Consider the following 24,855-nt stretch of genomic DNA (forward strand, 5'->3'; position numbering starts at 1 on the left):
GCAGCTATACATGTCCGGTTTGCAAAACACATCAAATTGATTTCCAAAAACGTCACGGTGGAATCTCCACAGTGAACCACGTCCTCCACTCAGAGTACAACAGGCCGTTTGACCAACAGCCGAAAAATTCTCCTTGGATTCCGGTTGCACTATCGCCGCACCAGTCCAGAACTTTCATGCCGGTACACCCACGGCCGCCCTTGCCAGTTTCCAGCAACATACCGAGCCAACGGACGACTCCCGTCCCCCAATTCGAGCACCGTTTAGCAGATCAGCTCCACACAGCTGGAAACACTCTCACATCCCAAGTCGCAGGAGCAGCAAAGCGCCACAAGACCGCCTCCCAAATAGAGCCACAGGGCTCGCCGGGCGACGTTTTTTGTACGGGAGCCCTTTTCTCGCGGCGGGGGGAGAGGATGCGACCGTGCGACCAGGAAGCGAAATCGTCTCGCAGCAGTACACGAGCTGACACCACAGCTTCGAGCATGATTCCGGCCGCCGACTTCGTTCCCGGAACGTGCGGGGACGTTGGGCCTACGTGTTTGGGTTGCGTCGCTCGGAATTGTCACGGTTTGGAAGCAAGAATGGGGCAAGGGTGCTGAACGGTTTTCTTGGAATTTGCATGGGTTTGGCGGATTGGTGGGAGGGTCTCTTGGTAGGTGGTTCTTTCCTTTGCGACGCTGTGACTTTTTGACTGGATAGGTTTACGATCACGTTCTGTATCGTTGGATCTGCTTGAGAATGAGAATCATGATGTTTGCGATGTTGCTGTAGTTCGCTTTATTGTTGAGTCGTGCTGTGGAAGGAACGGGGTTTTGATGCCCCCTGAGATCTGTACTAACTGCCAAGACATGGGTAGTCTTCCGCTGTCCGCACAAACGCAGCGTTACCTGTTCCCGACCTTGTTGCCATGGTCATATGTGAGTGGGGAAGCAGAGATGGTTTTTTTTGTGGAAGTACTGTAAGGTGGATGGGCTGGGGGAAGGGGCGAATATGAGGGAAAGGGTTGGAGGAAAGTCAGACCATGACCGTGACGTCTTCGTTGTATACACAGTTACCATTGATCGGTGGCTTCAAAAGATGGGAATTCTCTTCGAGCCTAGGTTGCAAATGTTAACAGCCAAGATGCTGAAGGAGCATGGGCTGTTTGGGATCATTTTGGTAGACTTGGAAGTGATGGGACGTTTGTTTGGTGGGTGGCAGTTGTAGGAAAGACTGGGAATATTTAGGAGAGAGAATGGGTTACGAAAGGATCAGAACTAGGTTCGTTTTATGCATTCATTAAGTTTTACCTGGGGTGGGGAAAGGAGAGGTGGGGGCAAATGCATCGTCATGCAGCCAACAATGCGGGACTCAACCCCGGAGACAAGGGACGAATAAACAATGCGCCACAACTCCAACTAAGGGAACCCCCGATCTTCTCCGGCCGCTGAACTCTCGATCGTGAATGTCCGAGTCTCTTTGATGATGTGCGCTTCACTGCCTTGGCTCCCACCATCCCATCCTGACCCGTTCTCAAGAGCGGTGATGGTGGTGTCATTATTCTCTGTCCGGGCCAGCCTCGCCAGTTCTTTGCCCTTTTTTCTCCTCTCGTTTCCAGAACTCATGGTGGAGAGATTGTATGAGCCTTCTGGATTTAACTGTCGCATCCGCCGGAACTCATCGCTCCTGATAAAGCCGGTGTCAAGGATCTCGAAGAGGGGCTTGAGATAGAGAAAAGAGAAGGACGCTATGCTCATGCATTGGCCCGCTTGCGTGCAAAGTGCGACGGGCCAAATTTCGAAGGTCAGATCGTGGGAGTCTCGAGCTCTGTTCCAGTAGACAAGGTTACCGATCGAGGCGATACAGACCCTGGTAGTCCCGTAAGCATCACTGAAGAAATCCCATTCATTCCGAGGGGCATTCACGTAATCCGCAGTGCGAAGGCCAACCCCACAGAGGATTTCTTGAGAAGGGAGATCTGCACCTTGGATAAAATCCACACTGGTAGGGCGATCAGAGCGGCGTTGATCAAGATGTTCATCACTTCGACGCAGTTCCACCACATGACCTAGAATCTAATTTAGCGGCTTTCCAAGCAATGTCGTGGAAGTCGGAAGAGGGAAAAACCAACGCGATTGATGCAGTGGCCAGTGACGTAGTCCCATGGCTTTGGTGAACCACATTCGGCAGCACTGACTATAAATGCCGTGACAGTCCAAAGGATCGTAACGCTTCCCGCACCGAGAAGTAATTGCCTGTCTTGTCGCACTGGGGTGATGTTCCCAACGAACAGGACTACTGAGAGCTCGGAAAGGCACATGCTACTTATGTACAGTATGTTGGCAGCGTATGTAGCCTATGATCCAGATCAGTGTGGATTCAATTTGTACAATTGGTGACAGATGAGCCCACCTTCGAATAGGCCGAGATTTGAGCAGCGCCCAAGGCGGTGGTATGTTTGCCCAGCCCATTTGAGGTTCGGACGGTGACGGCAACGGACTGAGCAATCGCGAGAAACTTGATAAAAAATCGTTCAGGTTAGCAAATTCTAACACCCGTCTTGGACTGAGCCATGAGATCACCAGTGATGAGAGACTCGAATAGTCTTCAGACTTTATCGAGCGAGTGGAGATGATTTTAGTAGCACCTCGGGCCACCATGCTCAAGACCGAGATTATGCACAGAAACCATGTTATAATCAACACCAGGGGGGAGAGATTATCGCTTGCGATGAGTGTTCGAGCCATAGGGAAAGGATAGGTAGTCGATATAAGGAGATGAAATTGACTGACTGTCAAACTATTCATGAGACATTGAGTCGGCACTCGAGGGCGCAAGGCTCCTTGTTATCGACCAGGGCATGGAAGGAGTGATTAGGCTTCGCAATATCTGACAACGGATGTGCTGCAGCATGACCCATAAATCCATCCTTTTGGCACAGAACTATCCAGCGATCGATGCCGGTCACGGTAGCCTGGATGAGAAATTCAATTGGTGTGCACCGGACTGCCTCGACGCTTGTGCTTACAGCTGGGACACTGCTCATCTCTTATCACTTGACCCGGGACTGCTTGAGCATGATCACCTTGAAAAAGCGGCCATCTTTGGCTAGTCCACCCGACCCAAGAAACCCAGTGGCTACTAGCCATCATCTCATGCATGGATCACATTACTGTTGCGCCAACATTTGCGAAAGTTGCAGTGATTATTGTGCGTAGCCTAACATGACATGCGCTGCGAGTATACGTTGATACTTTCATCCCAACTGTCTTCATTTCGCAATCGTATCCTTTGGTTATGGCAGTGACATACGTCGGCTATTGGCGCAAAGACTCAGCCTGCCTACGAGTACTTTACCTAAGCGAGCTAAGGTACCTTAGCCCCGGGACATGACGGGGCGGGGCGGAAATAGCTGCCGTAGTAGAAGTGTTAAATAGTTCGGCACCCGGCACTCAACTCCCGTCGTCACGAGTCTCTCAGGTTGAATGTGTAGAAATGTATAAAGTACATTATTAGGAGCCAGAAAGTGGGCTCCGATTATCCTTTCTCCATTATCCAATAACAACCCAAGTCGGGTGGAGTGGACCAATCAGCCAAGCTTCTTTTTCACTATTGTCCCCACCGTTTCCTCTGTTTGGAACCCCCGATCTTGCAGGATCATGCGGTTGAGAAAGGGCGGCCGCCGGCAACGTCCGCTCTTCACCCTGGTGACCCTGCAAATTTTGGGGATGGAAGTGAAGTCTATTGGCTACCAATCGCGTCTGCATTGCCTCGGTTATTAGCCTAACATGCAAATCAACGTTGTTGTATTGCAGGCAAGACTGGCTGCCATTCTCAGTGTACTCGCATGCTGATCCTTGCATATTCTCAGCACGCATTGTCTCGGCATGCATAGAGCGTTTCCACATCATGCTTATAGAGGCGCAATTCAAGCATGACAAGATCCTCTACTCTCATCCGACCGCTGCAAGTCGCCATCCTGCTTGCATCTGTTCAGACTTTATCTTGCTGAACCGGCATTGGTCAGCGTTCCTTGTTTGTCCTCGCCGCTCGGTTGTTTGTGCTTTGCTTCACCTATTTCTCCTTTGCAAGTATGGCCGAGATGGAGCTACAAGAAGTTTATGAAGCTAAAGACGACGGGCTCCAAAGCCGTGGTTTTAACAAGACGTTCTCCCAGGACAACCGTGAGCAATAGCTCGATGTGCTCTCTCGATTGGGCAAACTGCCAGTCTTAAAGGTGCCATCCGTGTCCTGGCTTTGAGGAGAACCATGTGGAGCTGATAGTCATAGCGCAATTTCGGGTTTCTATCGATCTTGGGCTTTACCTGTACCATTGTAATCACCTGGGAAGCTGTGTTCATATAAGGGGGAATAAGCTACACTATTGCTGTGCTGACGTAGTTTTCCTCCAGCATATTCGACGTCTCTATCCTCAAGTAAGTCTTGCAAAAGCCTGGTCTTCTCCAATTGTAGCTGACCTCCGGCGACAGCGGAGGGCCCGCAGGCTTCATATACGGGTTTCTCTTTGTTTGGGCAGGGACCTTGGCAATTTATGCCTCATTGGGCGAACTTGCTTCAATGTTGTGCCCACCAACAGCTCCCTATGATCTCAGCTTATCTTTCCGATAGGGCCCCACCGTCGGTGGCCAATATCACTGGGTATCAATGCTTGCTCCACCAGGGTCGCAGAAAATACTCAGCTATATGATTGGTATACTCCTCATAGACTATCGACTCACAGATTTCGACTGATGTTTGGTAGGCTGGCTTACTGTTATTGGCTGGCAAGCATCATTTGCCACAGCCAACTTTGTCTCGGCAGCTCTTATTCAAGGCTTGATTGTCCTGACTCGGCTCAGTTATGACCCTAAACCGTATGAGCATATGCTATTGTTCAGGGCGGTGATGGCTTTCGCTGTATTCATCAACGTGCTTGCCAGTACTGTGTTACCGAAGTTCGAGGGTTTCATATTGGTCCTCCACATAGTCGGATATTTCGCCATTCTGCTACCGCTGCTGATCCTTGGAGAACACCAAGACCCTCACCAAGTCTTTGGCCTGTGGCTGAACCTGGGCAACTTGCTTACCCAAGGGACTTCGTTCATGGTCGGCCTTCTTGGACCCGTCTTCATGTTCTTGGGTGCCGACGGTGCAGTACACGTAGGTCACTACTGGGATTCTTGGCAAAATGGGCTGACCACCCTCTTTCTAGATGTCCGAAGAAATTCAGAACGCTCCGACTCTAGTGCCCTGGTCGATTCTGTTCAGTATCGTAATTAATGGCGCATTGGCTCTTTCGATGATGATCGCGACTCTCTTTGTCACTGTTGATTTGCAGTCTTCTCTAAACTCCCCAACCGGTTACGCCTTTGTGGACATATACGTCCACGCAACTGGTTCAACTGCTGGAGCAACGGCTATGGCTTGTACATTACCGTTATGCAGCTATTTGCCAACGTTGGCTTGTTAGCGTCATGTTCGCGGATGACCTGGTCCTTTGCACGCGATCGAGGCTTGCCAGGCTATAGGACTCTCGCGAAGGTAAAATGATGCAATATTCAAACACCGTTTCACCTCGATGTGGACAAATTCTGCCGCTGACTGCGTGTGCTCCGCAGGTCAATCCACGCACATCGATCCCTGTCGCAACAATTATCGCCACGACCATAACATCCACCCTTCTTTCACTGATAATACTAGGCTCATCTACAGCTTTTAACAACATTGTATCTATAGCAGTCACTGGATTGTCGGCATCGTATGTTCTGGCTATCGGGCTCCTCCTTTGGCGCCGCACTACCGGCGGAATTCGGCATTCCCCTCTCTCAGGATCTCAGCTCACGAACACGCCTGGTTTCGAGCTTAGCTGGGGCCCTTGGCATATCCCCGGCATTGTGGGACCTGCGGTCAACTTGTTTGCCATCATCTACGTGCTCGTCATTCTGTTCTTCAGCTTCTGGCCACCGGACGTGCCGGTCGATGGCGCTAAAATGAATTACACCATACTGGTCACAGGAGCGGTTCTGATTTTTAGCGTGACTTGGTACTTAGCATGGGGAAGACGAGACTATAAAAGGCCGCTGATCGATACTGCAAGTGTGCATTGAGTAGGAGACTCTTGTTTCACTATGAAGCTAGGAGAGGAGTCATGTTTGGGAAATTTATTAGGAAGGATCGATGGGCGGGTCTTGATACTTTGAAGTCAATTGGCCATACCGCATGGCATGCCAAGACCAAATGCAAAACGTCGTGAGAACGAATGCCGTGGCGGTTGTAACCTTTAACCCAAGAAACTCTACAGATTAGCCAACGCCAGCCCCAAGCGTACCCAAACCCACCTACAGCTCCAACTGCAAACCACCTGCTCGCATCCCCCTCTTCCCCAGCGCCCTCATCTCCCTAGATCCAGCCAGACCACATCCCCTCTTTCATCATATCAAACCGGCAAATACCCCAAGCCCGTCAACGAGAGCCACCCGTAAAGCTCGCTCCCGTAACATCGCAATCCCTCCCCACAACCGAACACATTCACTGCGCCCGAACCAAACCCAAGCTTTCCGACAACGTTCCCGGCCGCGTCAATGGGCATCCGATGGCCCACAATGAGCCTCTTCGTCCCGAAGGCGTGTTTGGATCTACCTAGCCTAGAAGTCCGTCGCGGCATCCTCTCGCGTGCGCTGACGCCTCGATCGGTTCCACCCTCGAAAATACCGGAAAGGAGACGCGGGTTCTCCGGGCCCTCTTTCGGCCTCTGCAGAATGCAAAGGATAGCCATTCTGGGCCACGGTGGCGCGAAGATGTTGTGATGGGATCTATGTTTTTTTCGATCGTCCCGTCCCGTCCAAGCTGTGGGGAATTCGAGCACGGGGTAGAGTCGAGTGTTTGACTTACTTGAAAGCTGTTGGGATTGGGACCTCTTGGGAGGGATAGTTTGGGCTGATGGCTTTGAGTGGAGCTGGGGGGTTGGATGGTTGGTGGGATGATTTTGGCGCTGCAATGATGGATGGATGGGCATTCGTCGTCACCACGCTCGCTCTATGTTAACGGTTTGGTGCAGGTGGTTGGTAGGTCCGAATACGATGCCGTGTGTCCCATGCTGCCGCTTCTCTATCTCCCCTGTGGATCCTTGGAGTGCTGAATAGCAGTGTTATTCAAGAGGAAGGATTAGATGGATTTATATACCACTAAATTGAAAAACTACATAAGACTTTCAAAAGCTAGGCTCGGGTTGAAGATGGTATCGCGCGGGTTGCCCGAGGTGGTTCTTTGACGACGAGGCGGCCGCCGCCATTCATAGGAGGTTCAGCAACATTCTTCATACCAGCCGACCACACCAACGCGCCACCTTCTTCACACCAACATCTTCCAACCTCACACATCGCCGTTCCAAACAACTTCCCGGTGCGGATGCGGAGAGTTACTCGCTCCAACTCCAAGTCATGAGAACTACCGTACCGCTACACGGGGTCTCGAAGCCGCAAGCCCGCGGCTGTCGTTTCCACATCACGCCTGCTCTTCCGCTCGCTTCCATGGCAATGCTGAGGGCCTGACTTCTCGGCCGGAATCTCGGCCGTTGGACACCTGGGATTGGTGTTTCGAGAGCGATTTTTCATCGCAGATATTGAACGTGCATGTGATGGGAGCTACGGGGTGCGGTGCTAGGAAAGGGGGAAATCGGAGTGTCGATTCGTCATTCGAGGACTCCGGCCGTGGAATTCACGGTGAGCACATCCCGCTGGCAGACGGGCGCGGATCTCGCAATGTTGAATGCATCGTGGCGGAGTATCCAGATTGAAAAAGGCTCTGTTATGCTATGAATCCCCCCCTATCACACCGAGTCGGATCCAACCATCGAAAACCCAACCAGCACCACCTACCCCAAGATCCACCTCGCCACCACCTCCCTCTCATCGCAAAACTTCCCCTACTCCACCAAAACAGCGAATCCCCTTCCTTCCTTCCTCCCTCCCCTCCCCCCCACACCCCTACCGACCCGCATCCTGCACCACCATCCGGTTCCACACGCACGCCCGCTCGTTAAACCACCGCAACCTCTGACCCCGCCGCCGCCAGGAACGCTCCGTGGCACGCCGGGCACATGGTCGCCTCGACGCCGACGACCTGGCTCGTGGCGGACCCGCATTGCTCGACGGCGGCTTTCCGGTCGCACGGGGTCCGGTCGCGGGAGCGGACGCAGCCGCAGCGCCATTGGGTTAGGGCGTTGGTGCACATTTTTTTTTGTTGTGGAGTTTCGGCCGGGTGGGTGTCCGGGTGGTTGGTTGGTTCTTTCGTTTTTTTGTGTGATTTGTTGGAGAGGGGAGAGGGTTGGGTTGTGGGGGTGCTGTGGGGTTCGAAAGTAGAGGATTGGAGGGGAGGGGATGAGATGTTGGATTATGTAGAGCTTGTCGAGGAGAATGCAATTGTTTCAAGGGATGCAAGGGGAAGAGACAAGGGCGTTGTTCACGGTAGCACAATGGTTTCATTGTTCTCAGTATAAGACTTCTCAAGCTCGAGATTGATGCACAAAGGCGTCTCGACAGGTCTGGAAACAGTAGCGACGACGTCGCAGTCTGCCTGCCTACCAACAGCATATCCAGGTCATTGGCTGACCGCTACTATCAATAAGACAATGCTGCAGCGGTGGAGATGCAGAGGTGAGCTACCCGCATTGAACGAACCAGAACGACCTAACCTTAAAATGCTGTACGAAGCCCACCATTCCACCAGGTCGGTAGACGGTTCCCGGGCTTGGAAGGATAGGTGCAGACACCGATGACGGAAAATCGAGGTAGAACCCTGAGTGGCCCGGCCCTCCTGCCCACTCGTCGCCTGGTCTGGAAGCCCATCGTGCATGGCGCGTCGAGGGCGACGATGGCCAAAGCGATTCCTTGACCGCGACGGACACGGGGCCACCACCTCCAAGGACTGGAATCTGTATGGTGGTGGGGTTGTAGGAGCCAGCATCGCGTTGTCATCAGATCGGATGCGAGTGGCTTTTTTGAACTCGTGGTCCTACGCTACTCCATGAGAGGAGGAGGATCATGGCGACCGAATCAGCAGCTTGTGTCTGACAGGTCCATCGCTCCGGTTCCGCGAGATCCGCATGGTATTGCAGGATGTAACTCCAAAGCCTGTTCGTTTCCGCTTGATCAAGAGAATGGTGAACCTCTAGGCCGGCTGGGTCATGGTCTGCACCGCGTTTGAAGGAGAAGATGCCCCGGTGCCTACCTGATCGAGGCGATTATTCGTGTCCGCAAAGCTGACTTCGTAGGATCGCGAAAGAAGTTGGTCCACGAGGTCGGCGACTTGTTCTCGCATTTACGAATTCGGCAGCATGAAGGAGCGGATCAGGCAAGTTCCTCGAGTAATCTTCGATATCGTTGAAAGGCATAGAGCCTCTGCCTCGCTAACGGGCTATTCTCTAAGAATTGTGTTTGACTGCCAGCGAACGTATACCTAGCGTTCTGGGGAAGTTGGGAAAAGTATTTCACGGTCTGATGGACGGGTTGTAGTTTCCTAGAATGACCACCCAGCCCACACAGCGGAAAGGATGGACCAACCTGCTCGACCAAATTCCCACAGCGGTTTGCCAGCCGCCGAAGGATGCTCGCAACGGGTATCTGCTCGGCCACTCCGTATAGCGCGATGGCGATTGCCGCCATGAGCGAGTGAAGCGTGCTAGATCTATTGAGTCTTTGCGGACAGAAGTATCTAGATTTAATTATTTTATTCTTGGTCAAAACCAGCATTGATCTTAGATAGCGCCCGTAGTTATAGATCTTCAAGTTCTTTCGGGGTGGTGCGAGAAGCTCTGATGTGGTACACTCGTGTGTCCACAGGAAACAATGATCAGATTTGTCGTTATTCTCGATGGCCATGTGGTGTACCTCATCATTCTGATCTTGACCAAAGGGACCCAACCTCATCTGTCCAAACCTACATGCTGCATATCATCCTTCGTCTGGTTCTGGATCTGAAATCCTGGATATTCGGTCACTGCTTTCCTCAATGCCAGTTCTGTCGACTAGCTAGCCAAAGTTTGACTGTAACTTCGCCCGGGTTACCACTCACAAAGCAGGGATGGAGAATATCGAGAATATATCTGTAGTGGCCAGTGTGCTCATTCAGAGCGTCTTTGAAGAATAGAAGACTTAGAGTACTCCGTGCCGTCCTACAATGATATCTTCGGTCTCAGTAGTAATAGATCTTGCTGCAGACTTCTCTGAGAGCATTTAGTTCCATTATCGCTTTCGCATCGTGCTGAAAATTATTAACAGCCGGTTGGTAGGTATCTAGAATATTCTGTAGATGAGATTGGGGTACTCTTGGTTGCGATTACCAAATGCGAATTGGGACTTCAAAACTCAACAAACCTTTGTCAGCCATGATAAGCCGATATAGAGTTGTTTGGAGTAGTCTCTCCGCGTTCTTTCCAGATATTGAATATTCATCGATCATGAAAGAAAACGGGGATGAGCGTCTGCTTCCTCATTGCTGCTTTCCTGAGAAGTTCAGACGTTCCATGTTTTTTGTGGTTCATTGCATATCTCACCAAGGTCGATTTGTCTGAGCCAAGTTTACCTTGTATCCAGATTGTACAAGGTATTTATGGCTGCTGTCCAGGACTGAACGAAACCTCAGGGCCACGGCCAAACACCCATTTAAAAGTGCCCTTACGAGCGTATAGACCTCATTGACTCCTACCTACCTCTGCGCATGGTAAAGGCCTAGGAGGGTATCTGTCCACAGGCATAAGGGCTACCTGCCAGCTTAAGATTAGAAGTCTGCGTCCTACCTTGTCCAGTGTATTGACAGACTTCACGATCCGCAGTGTCTGAGGAAGTTTGGGTCTTTATACCTTCGAGCAAACTTTGGGGGGAAGACCCTTTCTCCCTGCCCACCTTGCCTTTGTTCTCGATATCATTCATATCCCATACCCGGCGGCCAAGGACGATGCTGAGACCGAGGAAACCCAGAGTCAATCAACTCTGGACGTTTTGCCCGTCTTCGAATGATTTGCGTGAATATCAGTGACAATCGCTGTTGGACCTTCCGAATTCGAAGAAAAGTGACCAGCGATTCTGAACCGCCTTACTCTAGTACTCCAGACTGATGGATTATTGAACGTTTTCTAATAACGTTCACCTGCACACCGTTCGCCCTTTCTACTTTCTGGAAAGAACGAATGTTGATATTACACTAGGAATCGGTCAGCGTGGAATTGAAACCGGTATGCACACGTTCCAAGGTTCCGAAGTTGTATTTGAAAGCTTGCAGAACGCCCAGATTTGGCGACTCGCCCCTTGTCTGGCGACTCTCAAAACAGTCTCTCCTAGAGCTGTAACAGAAGCACCTCGGTGCGGCGTCCCTAGAAAGCGGACGCGAAAGGTCGTTGGGGCAATGGCTTTCGGATATGCGGAAGCGCTTATTGACCGAGTCCATACCTGTATAATCGAGTTTTCAGCTGGACAGACGACGGTTGAGGTCAAGCGAAGTATGAAACGGAGATGGAGCCTGAAGAAAGGGCGTCTCGAGAGCAAGCAAACGCAAGAAATCAATGTGCTAACAATTCAACATTTGAGGACAGCACCTACGTCCTTGACGACGATTTCCCTAGGGGAATGCAGAATGAATATGATAGGTCGTGTTTCAGCCTCGGTAACGGACATTCGAACATCAGCTACATCACAAAGAGAATTGGCGGTATGCTGGCGAACCGTCGCAGTAGAGGCACTAGACAAGACATGGTTGAGTCAACGTCATACGCCTAGGGGGGTTTACGTACGTTTAGATCCTCTGTGGCAGTAGCCCTAGGGGCGAAAAGACCAAGGATGAACGTTGAATGCCAGCGCTACCTAGAGCCGATGCCTTAGACTTCTGTCCAGACGTCGAGAAGAACCTTTTCCATGAAGCCCTTATTCGATCGTCCCTCAACCTGTCAGATTCGTAGGCGCTCGATGCTAGCTGTTCCTTCAATTCGCTGGACCCAGTCCAGGCATGAATTGGATCGACGAAAAACATATGGACGAAGAAGATGCTTCAACGACTTACATCCCATACGCTTCCACCAGCCTCTCATACACCTACAAGATCCGCACCGCCACCGCCGTCATCAGCAGCGCTTGTCCAGCTCCATGTAGAACCTCCAGTCGTGAGTTCGATTTTTGAATCTTTGCGGCTGGTCGCCCTCCTCCAAGTGGACGGGTTGCTGGTGAGCGATGGCGGCGAGCAGCCACTTTTGTCCTTGGCGGATTGGATACGTCAAGTGGCGCCGATGATGAGGGTGGCGGGGACGCTTGTGGGGGGGGGGGGGGGATGGGGATGCTGAAGAGGCTGGGGCCAGCTAGTGAGGGTGATTATAGTGGTGGATATGCTTGGGGTTAGATCGAGTAGGTGAAAGATGGGGAGACGGATATATCGAGGGAGGAGAGTGAGGTGGAAAGCGATAGAGAAGGTGTGGGAGGGACGTAGATGCAAGTTGGGACCAGGCGGAAGGCTATTAAGATAGGTGATACCCACAGAGGCAATGTTGTGGGTTGGTGCATTGCCAATATCATTGGGGTAAGGTTGACGCGTCGGTATTCAATATGTAAATTGGGCTTTAGAATCTCTTCGGACGCGAGGCTCATGAGACCTATGCGTGTCAAGCCATGAGGCATTATAATTGATGTTCTGATACATTGCCAGCACTTACATGATTCTGGCTCGCTGGGGACTAGGTGCTATTGAGAGGCGCGAGAAAGTTGGGTGTTATGATGGCTACGGCTAGACGAGTTCTTAAGAGTACGTCCTTTGAAATTAGACACCAAGAATGCTGAGCTAAGAGAACTCCTTGTCGAGAAAATAAGGTACCTTAACTAGTAGTAGTAGTGGACGGTTCATTCGTCATCCTCACGACTTCACGCATAAGCCTTCCGTAAAGAAGGTCTTGGATGATGTCTGACTGACCAATGGCTGCATGCTAACCAAAGCACGTTCGCTCGTTGCGCGACTTTCTACCCTAGCTATATGCTCTCCACGCTGTGCCTCTGTGTGCCTGAGCTCCTTACATCGTACTTTATCCACGTTCACACGGAGCTGTCTCCTGGCCGTAAATCCCTGTCGTACTTCATCGAAACGCTTGCCAGGTAGTGAGGGACTCTAGTCGTAACGAGCAAAACCCGTCCTGCTTCTACTTTATTTGCGATGAAAACTCTTCATGTCAGATGACCAGCCCTAGCCCTATGAGGGTACGATGTCCACGCGACAGCGCCTCGATCTCCGTACTTGCAAGCCCCCACTTTGCCGGGGGAATCTACCGTGGCAGCGGTCAACCGGGTCCCGGACTCCCGTGTGAGGTTCAACCCGGAGGTACCTCCGCAACTGCCGAACCATGACAGGCAGCATGGAAAACCTTGCAGAAAGCCGGTGCCTTTGTGAAAAATTCGGTGATTGCTCCTCAACGCAAATCTGTGGGTACCAGCCACGCTTTCCCCCCCCCTGCTGCGTTGGCTTTCGGATAAGCTGGAAAGCATATGATTAGATGTAAGGCAGCACTTACTTTATCGACCTGAGTAAACTGGCCCTGGCAGACTATTTGCAAAAAGGCATCGTCTAAATCGGTTATAGCTGTTGGCACCGTCCGTGGTCAATGAAAACGCATTACCGTTTTAATTGGCATACAAGATACTATTTTACAGACGAAAACGTCCGCAAATCGTCGTTTGGAACTCCATCTTATATGCAAAGGGACCTTATAAGTTATGACAGTGTGGTATCGTATAGCCCAAAATGGTCCACACGGTTCTCTAAGGGGGGGTTTGTTTCGAACTCCAATTGCTAGAATCAATCAGTATTACCAAAAATACCATCTTTAGCGCTCCAGTCAGGGTTGTCTCCCCACCCAGCGTGGTCACTGGTGGTGACTACCGTCTTACAGTCTAACTGTTACATAAGGTACGAATGGCATGACGATCATCGGCCTTTTTGGGCGACAAGTGACGGGCTTGGCAGGTGGGAAATGGGGCATGCTGATTGGGGGAAGTGTGTCCCAGCGGAGCTAAGAGTATGATGGGAAAGTCGAGCAATATGCATAATATGTATGTACCATGACGGACTGCCGGAGGGCAATTTCATCTGGCGCTTCGATCTACGATCTCAAAATGGCATGTCCTTTAGAATTAGGGGGGATCCTGTAGGGTGTATCTCCGGTTACTCCTACCTACCTTAGGCAAAAGAGGGGAAATCGTACCGACAAGAGTACAGCACCACTGAGCACAGTACTATTAGGCTCAAGGCTACTAGCAAATCATATCTCTTCGACTTATTGACACTGGTCCGCTTCAAGCTTTAGTTTCTGAGTAGGACCCGTCTCGCCCATTCTTCTGTTACAGCGAAGTCAATTACTTTACTGAGCAACCTCCGAGCTTCCGCTCTCCTACACTCCACTTAAATGCTCAATCTTTTCCCTTCCATCCCACCTTGAACGCCACCCATCTTCATAAACATCCCTCAATATTATATATCACGCTGATAACCTCGACTTGCTCATCAGAAAGCGCATCACTCACCGTATAATCCGTCATTGCAAAGACAATCTTTGGGAAATTCCATCGCGAAAGGCCCGTACCGAGGTACGCTCCGCCAGGAGACACCTCCGTTTTTGCCACCCCTTCAATGCACTAATACAACAAACAGGACTCCTGTTCGGCACCTTCGGTTACCTCTCATCACCACCCATCATGACTGCTGCAACGCAAGGCTACATCTCACCGAACCCTTACGGTGCCGCCAACATGTTTGCCCGCAACATTGCCAAGAACAACGATTTCATCAAGACCTTTGGCAACACACCCACCAATAATCATACCATCGAGCCACAGCAGACGGAAAAGTATGGTGCAACTCGAGATGTTATTCCCATCTCCATCAACACCGACGAATCCTCCTTCTTCGACTTCGAGCCATCCTCTAGAGCCGAATCCCCATACCAGAACCAGTTCTCGACCCCTGGGGCGTCGGGTGTGTCATGGAGCAATGAAGCCAGCTTCCGTCCCTTCACACCACCGAGCTCTGCCTCCTTTTCTCCAAAGAGCTGGCCTTACAATAGCTATAAGCAAGACACCCCATCCAATATCTTTACCAATATTCACTCAGCCAACACGCGTGCCCATTACGGCCAAGTCACTCCACCAGACGACGAGAACGACAACGAGAGCCTGCTGGACTTTCAGCTTCGCGATCAGCTCGAGCAGCATAAGATGCAGCCACCGCAGGATACAGGCAAAGGAAAGCGGAAGCGTAACTCTCCCACCAACGACTCGACCAGCCAGTCACCACCTAAGCGCACCCGCAAGTACGCATCACGCGGCTCAAACAAAACCAATGAGCCCATCAAGCCAGAAGACGTCAAGCGTTCCAAGTTCCTAGAGCGTAATCGTGTTGCTGCATCCAAGTGTCGCCAGAAGAAGAAGGAATGGACTCAAAACCTCGAGAACCGTGCCCGCGACTTGCAGAAGAACAACACCCAGCTCCGCCTGGTAGTTGATTCGTGTCGACAAGAGGTGCTGTTCCTCAGGGGAGAGCTGCTGAAGCACAGCCAATGTGACTGTGAATCAATCCAGACTTACATCAAGTCCGGAGCCAACAACTTCGCCGACCATAAGCAGGAGGACGACCTGTTCAATCGCGAGATCAGTCCTATTGGAAGTAGGCCACGAAGCCGTCCGGGCAGCATTGACTCCGAGTCCGGTGAAAACAATCTCGGAAGCACGTCTCCCCCAGCTGAGCGAAGCAACGCCTCGATCGCCGACGATGACAATGCCTTGGAAGCCTTGCTAACAAGTTCGATGAAGCATGACACGAGCGACGAGGGTATTGCGTCCGCTGTGGCTATTGCTGCTTAAGCGCCAGCTACCCTGTGGCCTCCTCTGCTCGAGAAACGGTCATGGTAGTCGTACCTGTTACTGGCAGCCTAGCAATAGGTACTCGGCTTCTTGTAACTTTGATCACCTCATGAAGCATCAGACCATAATATCGACGAAACAGCTGCTGGTGGCTGCTACCGCCTTTGCACGCTTTCCAGACAAAACATGGCTCGCTTCATGGCTGGCAGCTTTCGTTCTTCGGCCGGTGTACGATTCGGCTTCATGTCTGCTCCTAACGAGTCTCTTAAGATACCACGGCACTATAGCTAAAATGCGCGATTTCATTTCAATTTTGGGGAAGTGGGATGGTTGTACTTACTTTATGATACCACCACGAGCACATAACTCTAGTTAGCCCATGAGACAAGCGTACTTGCGCCAGCAATACTTTCAGTCTGATATACTGTGTGACACGCATGGTACTGCGAATGCACGTTGCCTCACGCCGAGTTTTTGACTTTCTTTCCCCTGTCGACAACAAGACCGATTTCAAGAACGCAGGCTTACCCAAGCATTCTTCTACTCGATGTATGTTGGTTGCAAGGAGAGCAACCGCGACAGAAATGAGTCTTGATCTTCAACATAATGGGGCAAAAGATGAAAGATTCTTTCTTTCTTTTGCGCAATTTCATCATCTATACGATGGGGGCGCAGCGGCCATATGATACAGACATGACGCACCGGTGACGCACCGATCGTGGCAACCGGCGCGCGTCATTATGCCCTCACCCTTTTTCGGTTCCCCCGATCCTTTCAAGTACGAAACTCGATATCCCAGTCCTGCTTCGATTGCCAACGGTTCCCCGATTTCTTCTCGTGCATAATCTTGCATGATATCGCGGCTGTTGCCCGAAAGTCAAAAGGCAGGCTTTTTCGTAGACGCTAGTGATTCTTTCTCTCTCTTTCTCTCTCTCTCTCTATATGTTCTACTCTATCCTAGAAGCGTATCATCTAAATGCTGACCTCTCCTTTCAACGTATCGGACAACGTATCGGACAATGGTCTGTAGATCTTATATCTTAGTCCCTTTGTAATCGAGGTCCTGCAAATATCGACCGCGATCCCATCACTCACACGCACATCTTTGCCTACATCTCCTTTACTCTGCAGCTTTTCCCCGTTCCTTTCCAACCAAGCAAGTAGCAGTCGCGTCGGACCTGCGTCGCCGCTGTGGAGACGTGTCGGGAATACAAGTCATCTAGCTAATGTACTGCAGCTGAGGTCTACTCTTTGTTACAGACCTCATCGAACAAAGTCCCTCCCCTAACTGATATTCAACAACAACAACAACACCATCCCCGCCTTCAACGAACCGAACGAACGGTCCATCAATCACCGTCCATACGCCATCCACGTCCATGCAACCCGTTATCCCACCCCAAAACAACACCCATCGACCTCCGCACACGGAATCCCCATCCCGCACGATCCTCGCCAACATCGCCATCGGAAAATACGTATTGAATTTGCCGGGAATACCGCCTGCACAAAGGTCATGTAGGTAGGTAGATGCATGCATGCGTGCCATTTTCCGGGGAAAGAAAGAATTTCCTCCGCGTGTTCAAAGTGCCCGTTCCCGGTGAACGGGACTGGGGTGCCGATGTGCGTCGCTGGGTGGCATGGCCTGCATGCTGGATGATATCTGCACCCGAGGGTCTGCCTGACGCGGAAGAACGTGCCCGGAAGAGCTTGGTGACGTACCTAGGGCGTTCGGCTTGCGGTGGAGGATCAAGTAAAGTACCTATGTAGACGCGTCTGGTTTGGCGGATGGATATTTACAGGTGTACAGAGCTCGATTTTAGAGAGGTTCTCCTCCCCCTTTTACCGTCTTACGCCGTACACTGTGACTATGATGGCTCTCAGCGCTTCCAGATCAGACACCCTTCCTCGTCTTGATCACATTTCCTCGCCAGCACCTCTTCCACCTTCTCCCTCGTCCCTGATCTCCTCCCGCCCTCATCGAAGAACTTCGCTATCACCTTTTGGGCCTTCTGCCCTCCCTGCTGGACCACGCCTCGTATTTCGTCCTCCCTCACCAGACCCATGCGGAAGGGGTACTCTCTGTAGTCCCTTTCCTGCTCGTTCCGCAATTTCATCGGGAATTCGCCTTCGTGGTTGAAGAACTTGTTAACATCTTCCCTGGTGACACCTTGGAGCGAAGGAGGATTCCAAGTCGGCTTCGTCGGAGGTTTGTGTATCAGGCGTGCAGAGACGCCGCTGCCGAAGTCGGGATGCGACATGAACCTGCCTGCAATGTGGTATTCGTTCTTGAAAGCTTCACCAATGGTCCATCGGCGGCCCAGCTCCATTTGCTTCAGCGTTACCTTGAGACTCGTCGGAGAGCGTTCTGACAGAGTCTCGAGGGTGCTATTCGCCCAATCTCTGATATGTTCTGGGAGCTTCGTGTCCTTCTCCTCATCCTCAAGCGCATCGATGATGGCCTCAATCGCCCCATAGCCAAAACAGCGATCAATCGCTTTTCGCAGCTCGCCCGCTAAAAGCATCGGCTCATCGTGCGGTAGCCCCGTCTCGAATTCTGCAATTGTAGCCGCGATGGTGGCGAGGCGGGAGTACATGTCTTCGTAGTCTTTGAACTCGATTTCCGCGAGGCGGGCTGTAAGGGATGAGAGCGAGGAGGAGTGGACGTAATGGGTTGCTACACCCGCGTAGAAGGCGTTGACGCCCTTCAATCGTTCGGATGTGAGCGCGAGGTAGGTTCCTATACTGCCTTCCAGCCTGGGTAAAAAGAACGAGCCACCAACATCGGGGAAGAAGCCGATTGAGGTCTCAGGCATGGCAAAGAGCGTTCGTTCGGTAGCTATTCGTATGGGAGCATGTACCGACAGCCCAACGCCGCCGCCCATTGTAACACCGTCCATGTATGCGATGTAAGGCTTGGGGTATGTAGCTATGAGATGATCAAGCTGGTATTCGAGCGCGAAATAGGCCTGACTCGCAGCTTGGCCTTCAGGACCAGATGCATTGAGCTCGGCGAGAGCTGCGACGTCACCGCCGGCGCAGAAGGCTCTAGGGCCGGCACCACCGATGATTATTACACTGGCCAATTGGGACTTCTCCCATTCCTAGAAGTAGCAAGGGTTCAGCTGAAGGAGTAAAGCAGGCAAGGTTGGGGTGTGCGGACTTGGAGTCTAGACATTATCTTGCGTGCCATTGAGCCATTGAGGGAGTTGAGCTTCTGGGGTCGGTTGAGCTCGATGGTACGGACACCGTAGATGGGGTTGAAAAGGACGTCGTCGGGGTCGTTTCGGGGTTCTTCCTTTGGTGCCTGAGGACCTGTGGCCATCTGGAAGAATATCAGTGCCGTCATGGCAACACCGAGCCATAGCCAAGGATTGCGAAGCTCCGTACTGTTGCAGCTTGCCCTGATATTGCAGGATTGAGAATCTTCGCTTTAAGAGGCATTATAGAAAGTGGGGACCGCGAGAGCCTGCTCAGCGGCCTATATGCTGTTGTGCAGGAAGGTCGTAGGAACATCAATGGCAATAGAGCTGGCATTGCAGTACGTCAATCCAAGCGTTGAAGAAGGGAAACCTTTTGTTTCCCGATCTGTTTACGCTTATTGGCGCGAACCTCGGCTTCGGTATCTATCCCGAGCCTATTCGAAGTGATGAAGTATTACCCCTTGACACTCATGAAGTCGAGGCAGGGTGTGAATACGATAAAGGTTACTTGAATTTGGAACTGTATGCATGGTAAGGCTGAATGGTTGCAATTGTATAGACCCAGCTTCACCAACGCCTAATCTCAGTCATCTGCGTACAGCAGAAGGCACCCTCATATTCAAATCGCTCGAATGCTCCCTCAAGATCGCATCCAATGATCTCTTCTCAATCACCACCCTCCCAAGCTCCAAAAGATCTTTGACATCAATATCCGCCTCCTCTTTCACTATGCCGTGCTGACCACATCCCGGCTGCTCTTTGGACCCATTCAAAGCCTGAAACAATTTAGGCATCACCCTCCTCGTGACGATCAAAGACCTCGCGTCTCCCTTCCCCCAATGATTCCACTGCATGATCTGCTTCATGAACCTGGAATCCTCATTCTCAATATCCTCAACTTTCTGCACAACAATCAGCTCCCCCCTTCTATACCGGTAACTCAGCGCTGTCCGCCATGCCAGGTCGTAGATCTTGCGCGGTAGCTTGGTAGACATATCCCTAGGCTTGGGCCCAAACGCCACACCGCCTCCTTTAAGCATGGGACTCTTCTTGTCACCCAGTCGAGCTCTGCCTGTGCCTTTTTGTGCCCGTATTTTGTGCCCACTGCCGTGGACTTCGCTTCTCCACTTGGTGTTCGCAGTTCGCATTCCCCGATGGACATTGGCTTCGTATATGACAGCACGGTGTAGAATATCGCGGCGGAGTGGGAGATGTAATTGATTGGCTGGGTATTCGGTGAAGCGTAGGGGCTCCATGTACGGGAAGCTGTAGACTGTTGCTAGTACATTGGGCACTGGAGGAGGCGGTCGGCGAAGTATCGTAGGGGTAAACGGATTATAGATCGCGGTTTGCGGGAGCTGAGTCTCTGTTGCCATTGACCTCGAGAGGCGTGATGCGAGACATTGCTGGTTGGTCGTTAGATGATGCTTCTCAACTCATGGCGTGATCATTACAAGCAGTGAATCTCGCTTGCCAGCGAAGGCGGCCAATGATCTCTTCGAAATCTGGCCTGAGCTGCGCAAGCTCTTAGTGGCCATAATGGCCAGCCTGATCTAGAATGCTGGATAATGCGAAGCGGTTGTGGAATCGACGTGCGCTTGGCGGAGACCTAACAGATTTCGCGTAGTCTTTGTGCAGGTGTAAAGCGCGCCGTATCAATTTGGCCTCGACTTCGCCTCCCTACCTTTTCTGATGGTTTCCCTTCGATTACTGAATGGTATGCCTTTAACTGGAGATATGGCAGCCATCAATTTCATTGATGTAAAGTTTGGATAGGACAGCGGGTGCTGACTCAGTCGCTTTAGAGCCAAGAATTTTACGTTCCACCATTCTACAACATAGACGTCGTCGTTGAGACATTCTTCTCCTTATAGTACAATCACTGACCATGGCGATGCCAACTTACACCATTCGTCCAGCCCTGCACTGCCTACGAAATGCAGCGCGGCGACGACCCATTCCCCCATGCTCTTCCCCCAGCTTTACAACCAGCACCCAGCGGAATGTTGAAGCCCTCGAAACAACATCCACCCCCCCTGCCCCACCCCCTCCAAACCTCGACCCCAACACCGTCTTCACTCCCCGCGATGAGCGCCGGCTCCTCCGCACCGGTGTCCACCCCATCGGCTCCCGCCGCCGCCGCGCATCCATTCTCTCCTCCGACAACGTTCCCTTCGAACAAATGCCCTACCAATGTTTCCAAGAAGCACGAGCCGTGCTCGCCGAAGACCGTTCCCGGAAACTCTTGGAGATAGCAGAAATGCGAAAACGAATAGCTTTCTGGCAGAATGTGCCGGCGAGTGATTTGGGGGGGGAGTATGCGAAGAGGGGGAAGTTGGTGAGGATGCAGAGGTATTTGGAGCAGTTGAAGATCTTGGCGGATGTGAATGACCCGGTTATCAAGAAGAGATTTGAGGATGGAATGGGTGAGTCTGATATACCACTTACGCCCACTCTGATGCTTGTGGAGTTGATGCTAATCTTGGGGCGTGACTTAGGAGACATGGAGCGCCCAATCTACCGCTACCTCGCTGACCGCAAATGGCGCGAGTACAAACGCAAACTCCTCATGCAACGCATATCCCAAATGCACATCGTCCCCGACATGCTCCCGCACCTCGACCCCATCGCCGAAGTCTCCCTCGGCTTCGGTCGACGCAACGTCCAGCCTGGCGAATTCGTCGATTCGCGCGTTAGCGAGATACCGGCACGGCTGAACGTGCGGGTCTTTGATAAGGGGGAGAGATTGGTCAGTATAGCGGTCGTGGACCAAGATGTGCCGGATGAGGAGCGAGATAGTTTCGGCTCGAGATGTCACTTTCTGGCTGTGAATGTACCGTTGAGTCCGACGAATACTTCGATACCGTTGTTCAAGTTGAAAAAGGAGGAGCATATTGTGCATCCTTGGCTGCCGCCATACGCGGAAAAGGGCGCACCGTACCACCGGTTGGCGGTTTTTGTTATACAGCAAGATGGTGCTTGGAAGGGAGCGAGCTTGGATATCAAGGCGTTGAGAGAGAGTTCGAGGAATAAAAGGGACGGCTGGAAGATTCGAAGATTTGTGGATAAGAAGCCGCTGAAGCCGATTGGGATGCATTTGTTCAGGAGCAAATGGGATGAGGGGACCGATGGAGTGGTGACGAGGGCGGGCGTTGAGGGGATGAACATCGAGTTTACGAGGAAGAAGCCCGAGAAGCTACCATATAAGAAGAAGGATGGAGCGAGATACAGGTAAATCGGAAATATTTGGGTGTTTTGTGTATAGAGCAGCGCCTGGGAGCCCTGCGTTGAGCATTTTGTGTATATTTACAGTCATAGCTTTCATAGCGTCACCTCAATCATAAAAATAATTCACAGCAAGGATTTGGAGTCTTCTTCTATATGATTTGAAGCGATGGATGTCCCACCACCATGGCCGATCCTCTCCGTAGGAAACCCAGAGAGCATCCACGCATTTGGTCAGTTATCGTATGTTATCAAGCGATACTTTTCAATCTTCCTCCGTTGACAAACAAGTCTGACACTGACTATTCCACAAAGGAATGGGTCGAGACGATGTATACTGTGGAGGTTGTCTTTTAGTTGGAGAAAAGAGCATAAGGCGAGGTGGCAAGGAAGCATGTGGGTAGAAACAGAGAGGTAGATGGGTGAGACGTCGGAAGATGGAATTTAGATAGTATGCATATTCTAAAGTGATAAGTGGGGATAGCCTCGTTTGCGTCGATGGCTCTAGGGAAATATCAGGTCCTCTCTTTCAAGCAAAATCTCTTATCAGCGGGGAGGCAAAGAGCTAACGCACCGTCCATATCCTGTCCTCGCACCTTGTACAGAATGCTTCATGGACCCTAGACCTTTTATGCTCGCGTCTTAATTATCCTCCATACACAATCCGCCTCTTCGAAGAGTGCTTACAGCCTTCTCGCTAGTAACCTTCTCCATCACCGAAACGAGAAATCCGTTCCAAGTACGGGTGATTCAATCACCTCTCACGGTTGAGACTCTATTTGGTGGCATCGTCCAATAATCTCCATATTCAATGCCCCTAATTATCCCACCCATGTTTCCAAGATCCTTTCCATTGATGCCTCACAAAGAAGTCTCCTGGCCCTTGGTGCTCGTCCCGAGTCGAGTTTGAATGTGGTTGCCCTGCCCCAAATCCATCAATCGGAAGCACAAGGACGTCTCCAAATAATCGTGGCTCAGTCATGCCTGTGATGTTAAGGTAGTTCATCTCGGTGCCCGTCGCCTCCGACATGGCTTCCATGACAGCGCGTGTCCAGATAACAGGCCCACTGACTTGGACAACCTCGTCATCCGATGGCTTGAAATTGGCGATGCTAGTGTTATTGCGCTCAACTGTCTCATTCAGGGCTGCAACGACTTTCTTCACGATTTTCTTCATAATGGGATGCCCTCGGCTAGCCGCCATGGTCCATTGACAGAATTGAATCCGTTCGTTCATACCATAGTATGGTTCTCCATCTAGCTGGTCATATTCCACTCCGACGACGGCGTGAACCTTGGACCTCATCTCTTGTGGAATCCAGTCTCGAACGGACTTCGCTACAACTGTGTCAAGATCGCTGTATATTCCCCCTTCTGATTCGAGTATCATGTATCGCAGCAGATCAGAACGAAGGACGTGGAATTTCAGTTGGAGAAAGGGTTCGAGGATATCTGGTCGATCGGCGTAGTGTTTTCGGGCAAAGTCATTGGCGCCCTGATTGCTCATGAGAGTGTAGCTGTAATCCTGGTTTTTCGAAATCCACGTTTGAAGTGCAGGCGCAAAGTCGTCGAGCGGGGTGTAGCCGAAGAAGATCTGCCATATTCGAGGAGGGATCTCGTCCAATTGAGGCTGCAAAGGCTGTTGTGCCCGCGATCCTGACCCTATTGGACCATTGTAGATGAAGAAGTATACGTATAGGGCAAACAAGAATGCTCCAAAACTAAATCGGGTAGGCCGTCGCCTTATGACGCTGGTGCCGCTCACGAGGCTCTGCCCGATGCCATTCATGAAGCTATGGTGTTCCATGCTGTTGGCAGGGGCGTCATTGTGGAGAAGAATTACCACAAGGGAACAGAAATGTATATGATAAACGGAGGGAGACACGTGAGAGGCAGAGACATCTGGCAATAAGGCTGTTCATCTCGAGGGACGCCGAAAGCTGAAGGATAGTGGAGAGTGGAGCCTGCACGTTGCGGAGCGGTAGGACCAGGATTCGGGCCGAAGCCTCTTACCGGAGGCCCACCTATGACGCTGTGTAATTGGGCTACAAAGAGGGCGCTCGTTCCTAGCCTCGTTTCGACTTCTGGGGGGGGGACACTGGAGTTTGATCACTTTGGTGTCACTTGGCGGTGTGGCGGCAGTGGCGCCGCAAAGTTGACGCCGTCAACTTGACAGCTAGAAAACTCAGTCGCCGAACGCAGCCGCTCATACCCTTAAAACTTACGAAACACAATACTCTCCACATCTTTCTCTACTATTTAGGTATTTTCCAGAGCGCAGCGATCCTTTTATATGATGAGTATTGACGAGTCGTAGCGCAATAATAGGAGAGAAATGGGTAGTCCTCGGGCCTCAAAGGAGCAGCGCTTTGTGCTGTGCAAAGTGTCCTCGATGCTAAACCCAGGGAACCTTTACGTTTTGGGTAGCTACTTCGCCTCTTGCTTCGTTTCCTTCCCGGTAAATCAGCCAGGACTCAGATTGCGGTTCTTGTGCTACTAATGGGTGCACGGAAGCCGTTCGAAGTCTGAAACATGACTGCTGACAATTGTTTAAGCTAGTT

At 51.4% G+C, this 24,855-nt stretch overlaps 8 protein-coding genes across 8 annotated transcripts; 3 read left to right on the top strand and 5 right to left on the bottom strand.

Annotated features, from left to right (window-relative positions):
- Window positions 1–1,400: 1,400 nt before the first annotated feature.
- Window positions 1,401–2,642, bottom strand: HO173_005580 (uncharacterized protein; the record flags this gene model as incomplete). The annotated part of the gene is made up of 5 exons (XM_037307495.1): window positions 1,401–1,851; window positions 1,908–2,050; window positions 2,114–2,338; window positions 2,395–2,499; window positions 2,565–2,642. 5 exons carry the CDS (start codon window positions 2,640–2,642, stop codon window positions 1,401–1,403), a joined length of 1,002 nt encoding a protein of 333 aa, XP_037165304.1.
- Window positions 2,643–4,647: 2,005 nt separating this feature from the next.
- On the top strand, window positions 4,648–6,089 carry HO173_005581 (uncharacterized protein; the record flags this gene model as incomplete). The annotated part of the gene is made up of 3 exons (XM_037307496.1): window positions 4,648–4,693; window positions 4,745–5,142; window positions 5,601–6,089. 3 exons carry the CDS (start codon window positions 4,648–4,650, stop codon window positions 6,087–6,089), a joined length of 933 nt encoding a protein of 310 aa, XP_037165305.1.
- A 329-nt stretch (window positions 6,090–6,418) lies between these two features.
- HO173_005582 (uncharacterized protein) lies at window positions 6,419–6,757 on the bottom strand (the record flags this gene model as incomplete). Its single annotated transcript, XM_037307497.1, has 1 exon — window positions 6,419–6,757. One exon carries the CDS (start codon window positions 6,755–6,757, stop codon window positions 6,419–6,421), a length of 339 nt encoding a protein of 112 aa, XP_037165306.1.
- Window positions 6,758–14,028: 7,271 nt separating this feature from the next.
- HO173_005583 (uncharacterized protein) lies at window positions 14,029–15,866 on the top strand (the record flags this gene model as incomplete). Its single annotated transcript, XM_037307498.1, has 3 exons — window positions 14,029–14,060; window positions 14,554–14,594; window positions 14,659–15,866. The coding sequence occupies 3 exons, from the start codon at window positions 14,029–14,031 to the stop codon at window positions 15,864–15,866; spliced, it is 1,281 nt and encodes a 426-aa protein (XP_037165307.1).
- Window positions 15,867–17,746: 1,880 nt separating this feature from the next.
- HO173_005584 (uncharacterized protein) lies at window positions 17,747–19,310 on the bottom strand (the record flags this gene model as incomplete). The annotated part of the gene is made up of 3 exons (XM_037307499.1): window positions 17,747–18,970; window positions 19,030–19,191; window positions 19,257–19,310. 3 exons carry the CDS (start codon window positions 19,308–19,310, stop codon window positions 17,747–17,749), a joined length of 1,440 nt encoding a protein of 479 aa, XP_037165308.1.
- Window positions 19,311–19,656: 346 nt separating this feature from the next.
- HO173_005585 (uncharacterized protein) lies at window positions 19,657–20,607 on the bottom strand (the record flags this gene model as incomplete). Its single annotated transcript, XM_037307500.1, has 2 exons — window positions 19,657–20,475; window positions 20,524–20,607. 2 exons carry the CDS (start codon window positions 20,605–20,607, stop codon window positions 19,657–19,659), a joined length of 903 nt encoding a protein of 300 aa, XP_037165309.1.
- A 350-nt stretch (window positions 20,608–20,957) lies between these two features.
- On the top strand, window positions 20,958–22,304 carry HO173_005586 (uncharacterized protein; the record flags this gene model as incomplete). Its single annotated transcript, XM_037307501.1, has 1 exon — window positions 20,958–22,304. One exon carries the CDS (start codon window positions 20,958–20,960, stop codon window positions 22,302–22,304), a length of 1,347 nt encoding a protein of 448 aa, XP_037165310.1.
- An 807-nt stretch (window positions 22,305–23,111) lies between these two features.
- On the bottom strand, window positions 23,112–24,101 carry HO173_005587 (uncharacterized protein; the record flags this gene model as incomplete). Its single annotated transcript, XM_037307502.1, has 1 exon — window positions 23,112–24,101. One exon carries the CDS (start codon window positions 24,099–24,101, stop codon window positions 23,112–23,114), a length of 990 nt encoding a protein of 329 aa, XP_037165311.1.
- Between the last annotated feature and the right edge of the window lie 754 nt (window positions 24,102–24,855).

Source organism: Letharia columbiana (assembly GCF_014066305.1).
Source record: "Letharia columbiana isolate WasteWater2 chromosome Unknown Sc0000016_s0, whole genome shotgun sequence".
NCBI lineage: Eukaryota > Fungi > Ascomycota > Lecanoromycetes > Lecanorales > Parmeliaceae > Letharia > Letharia columbiana.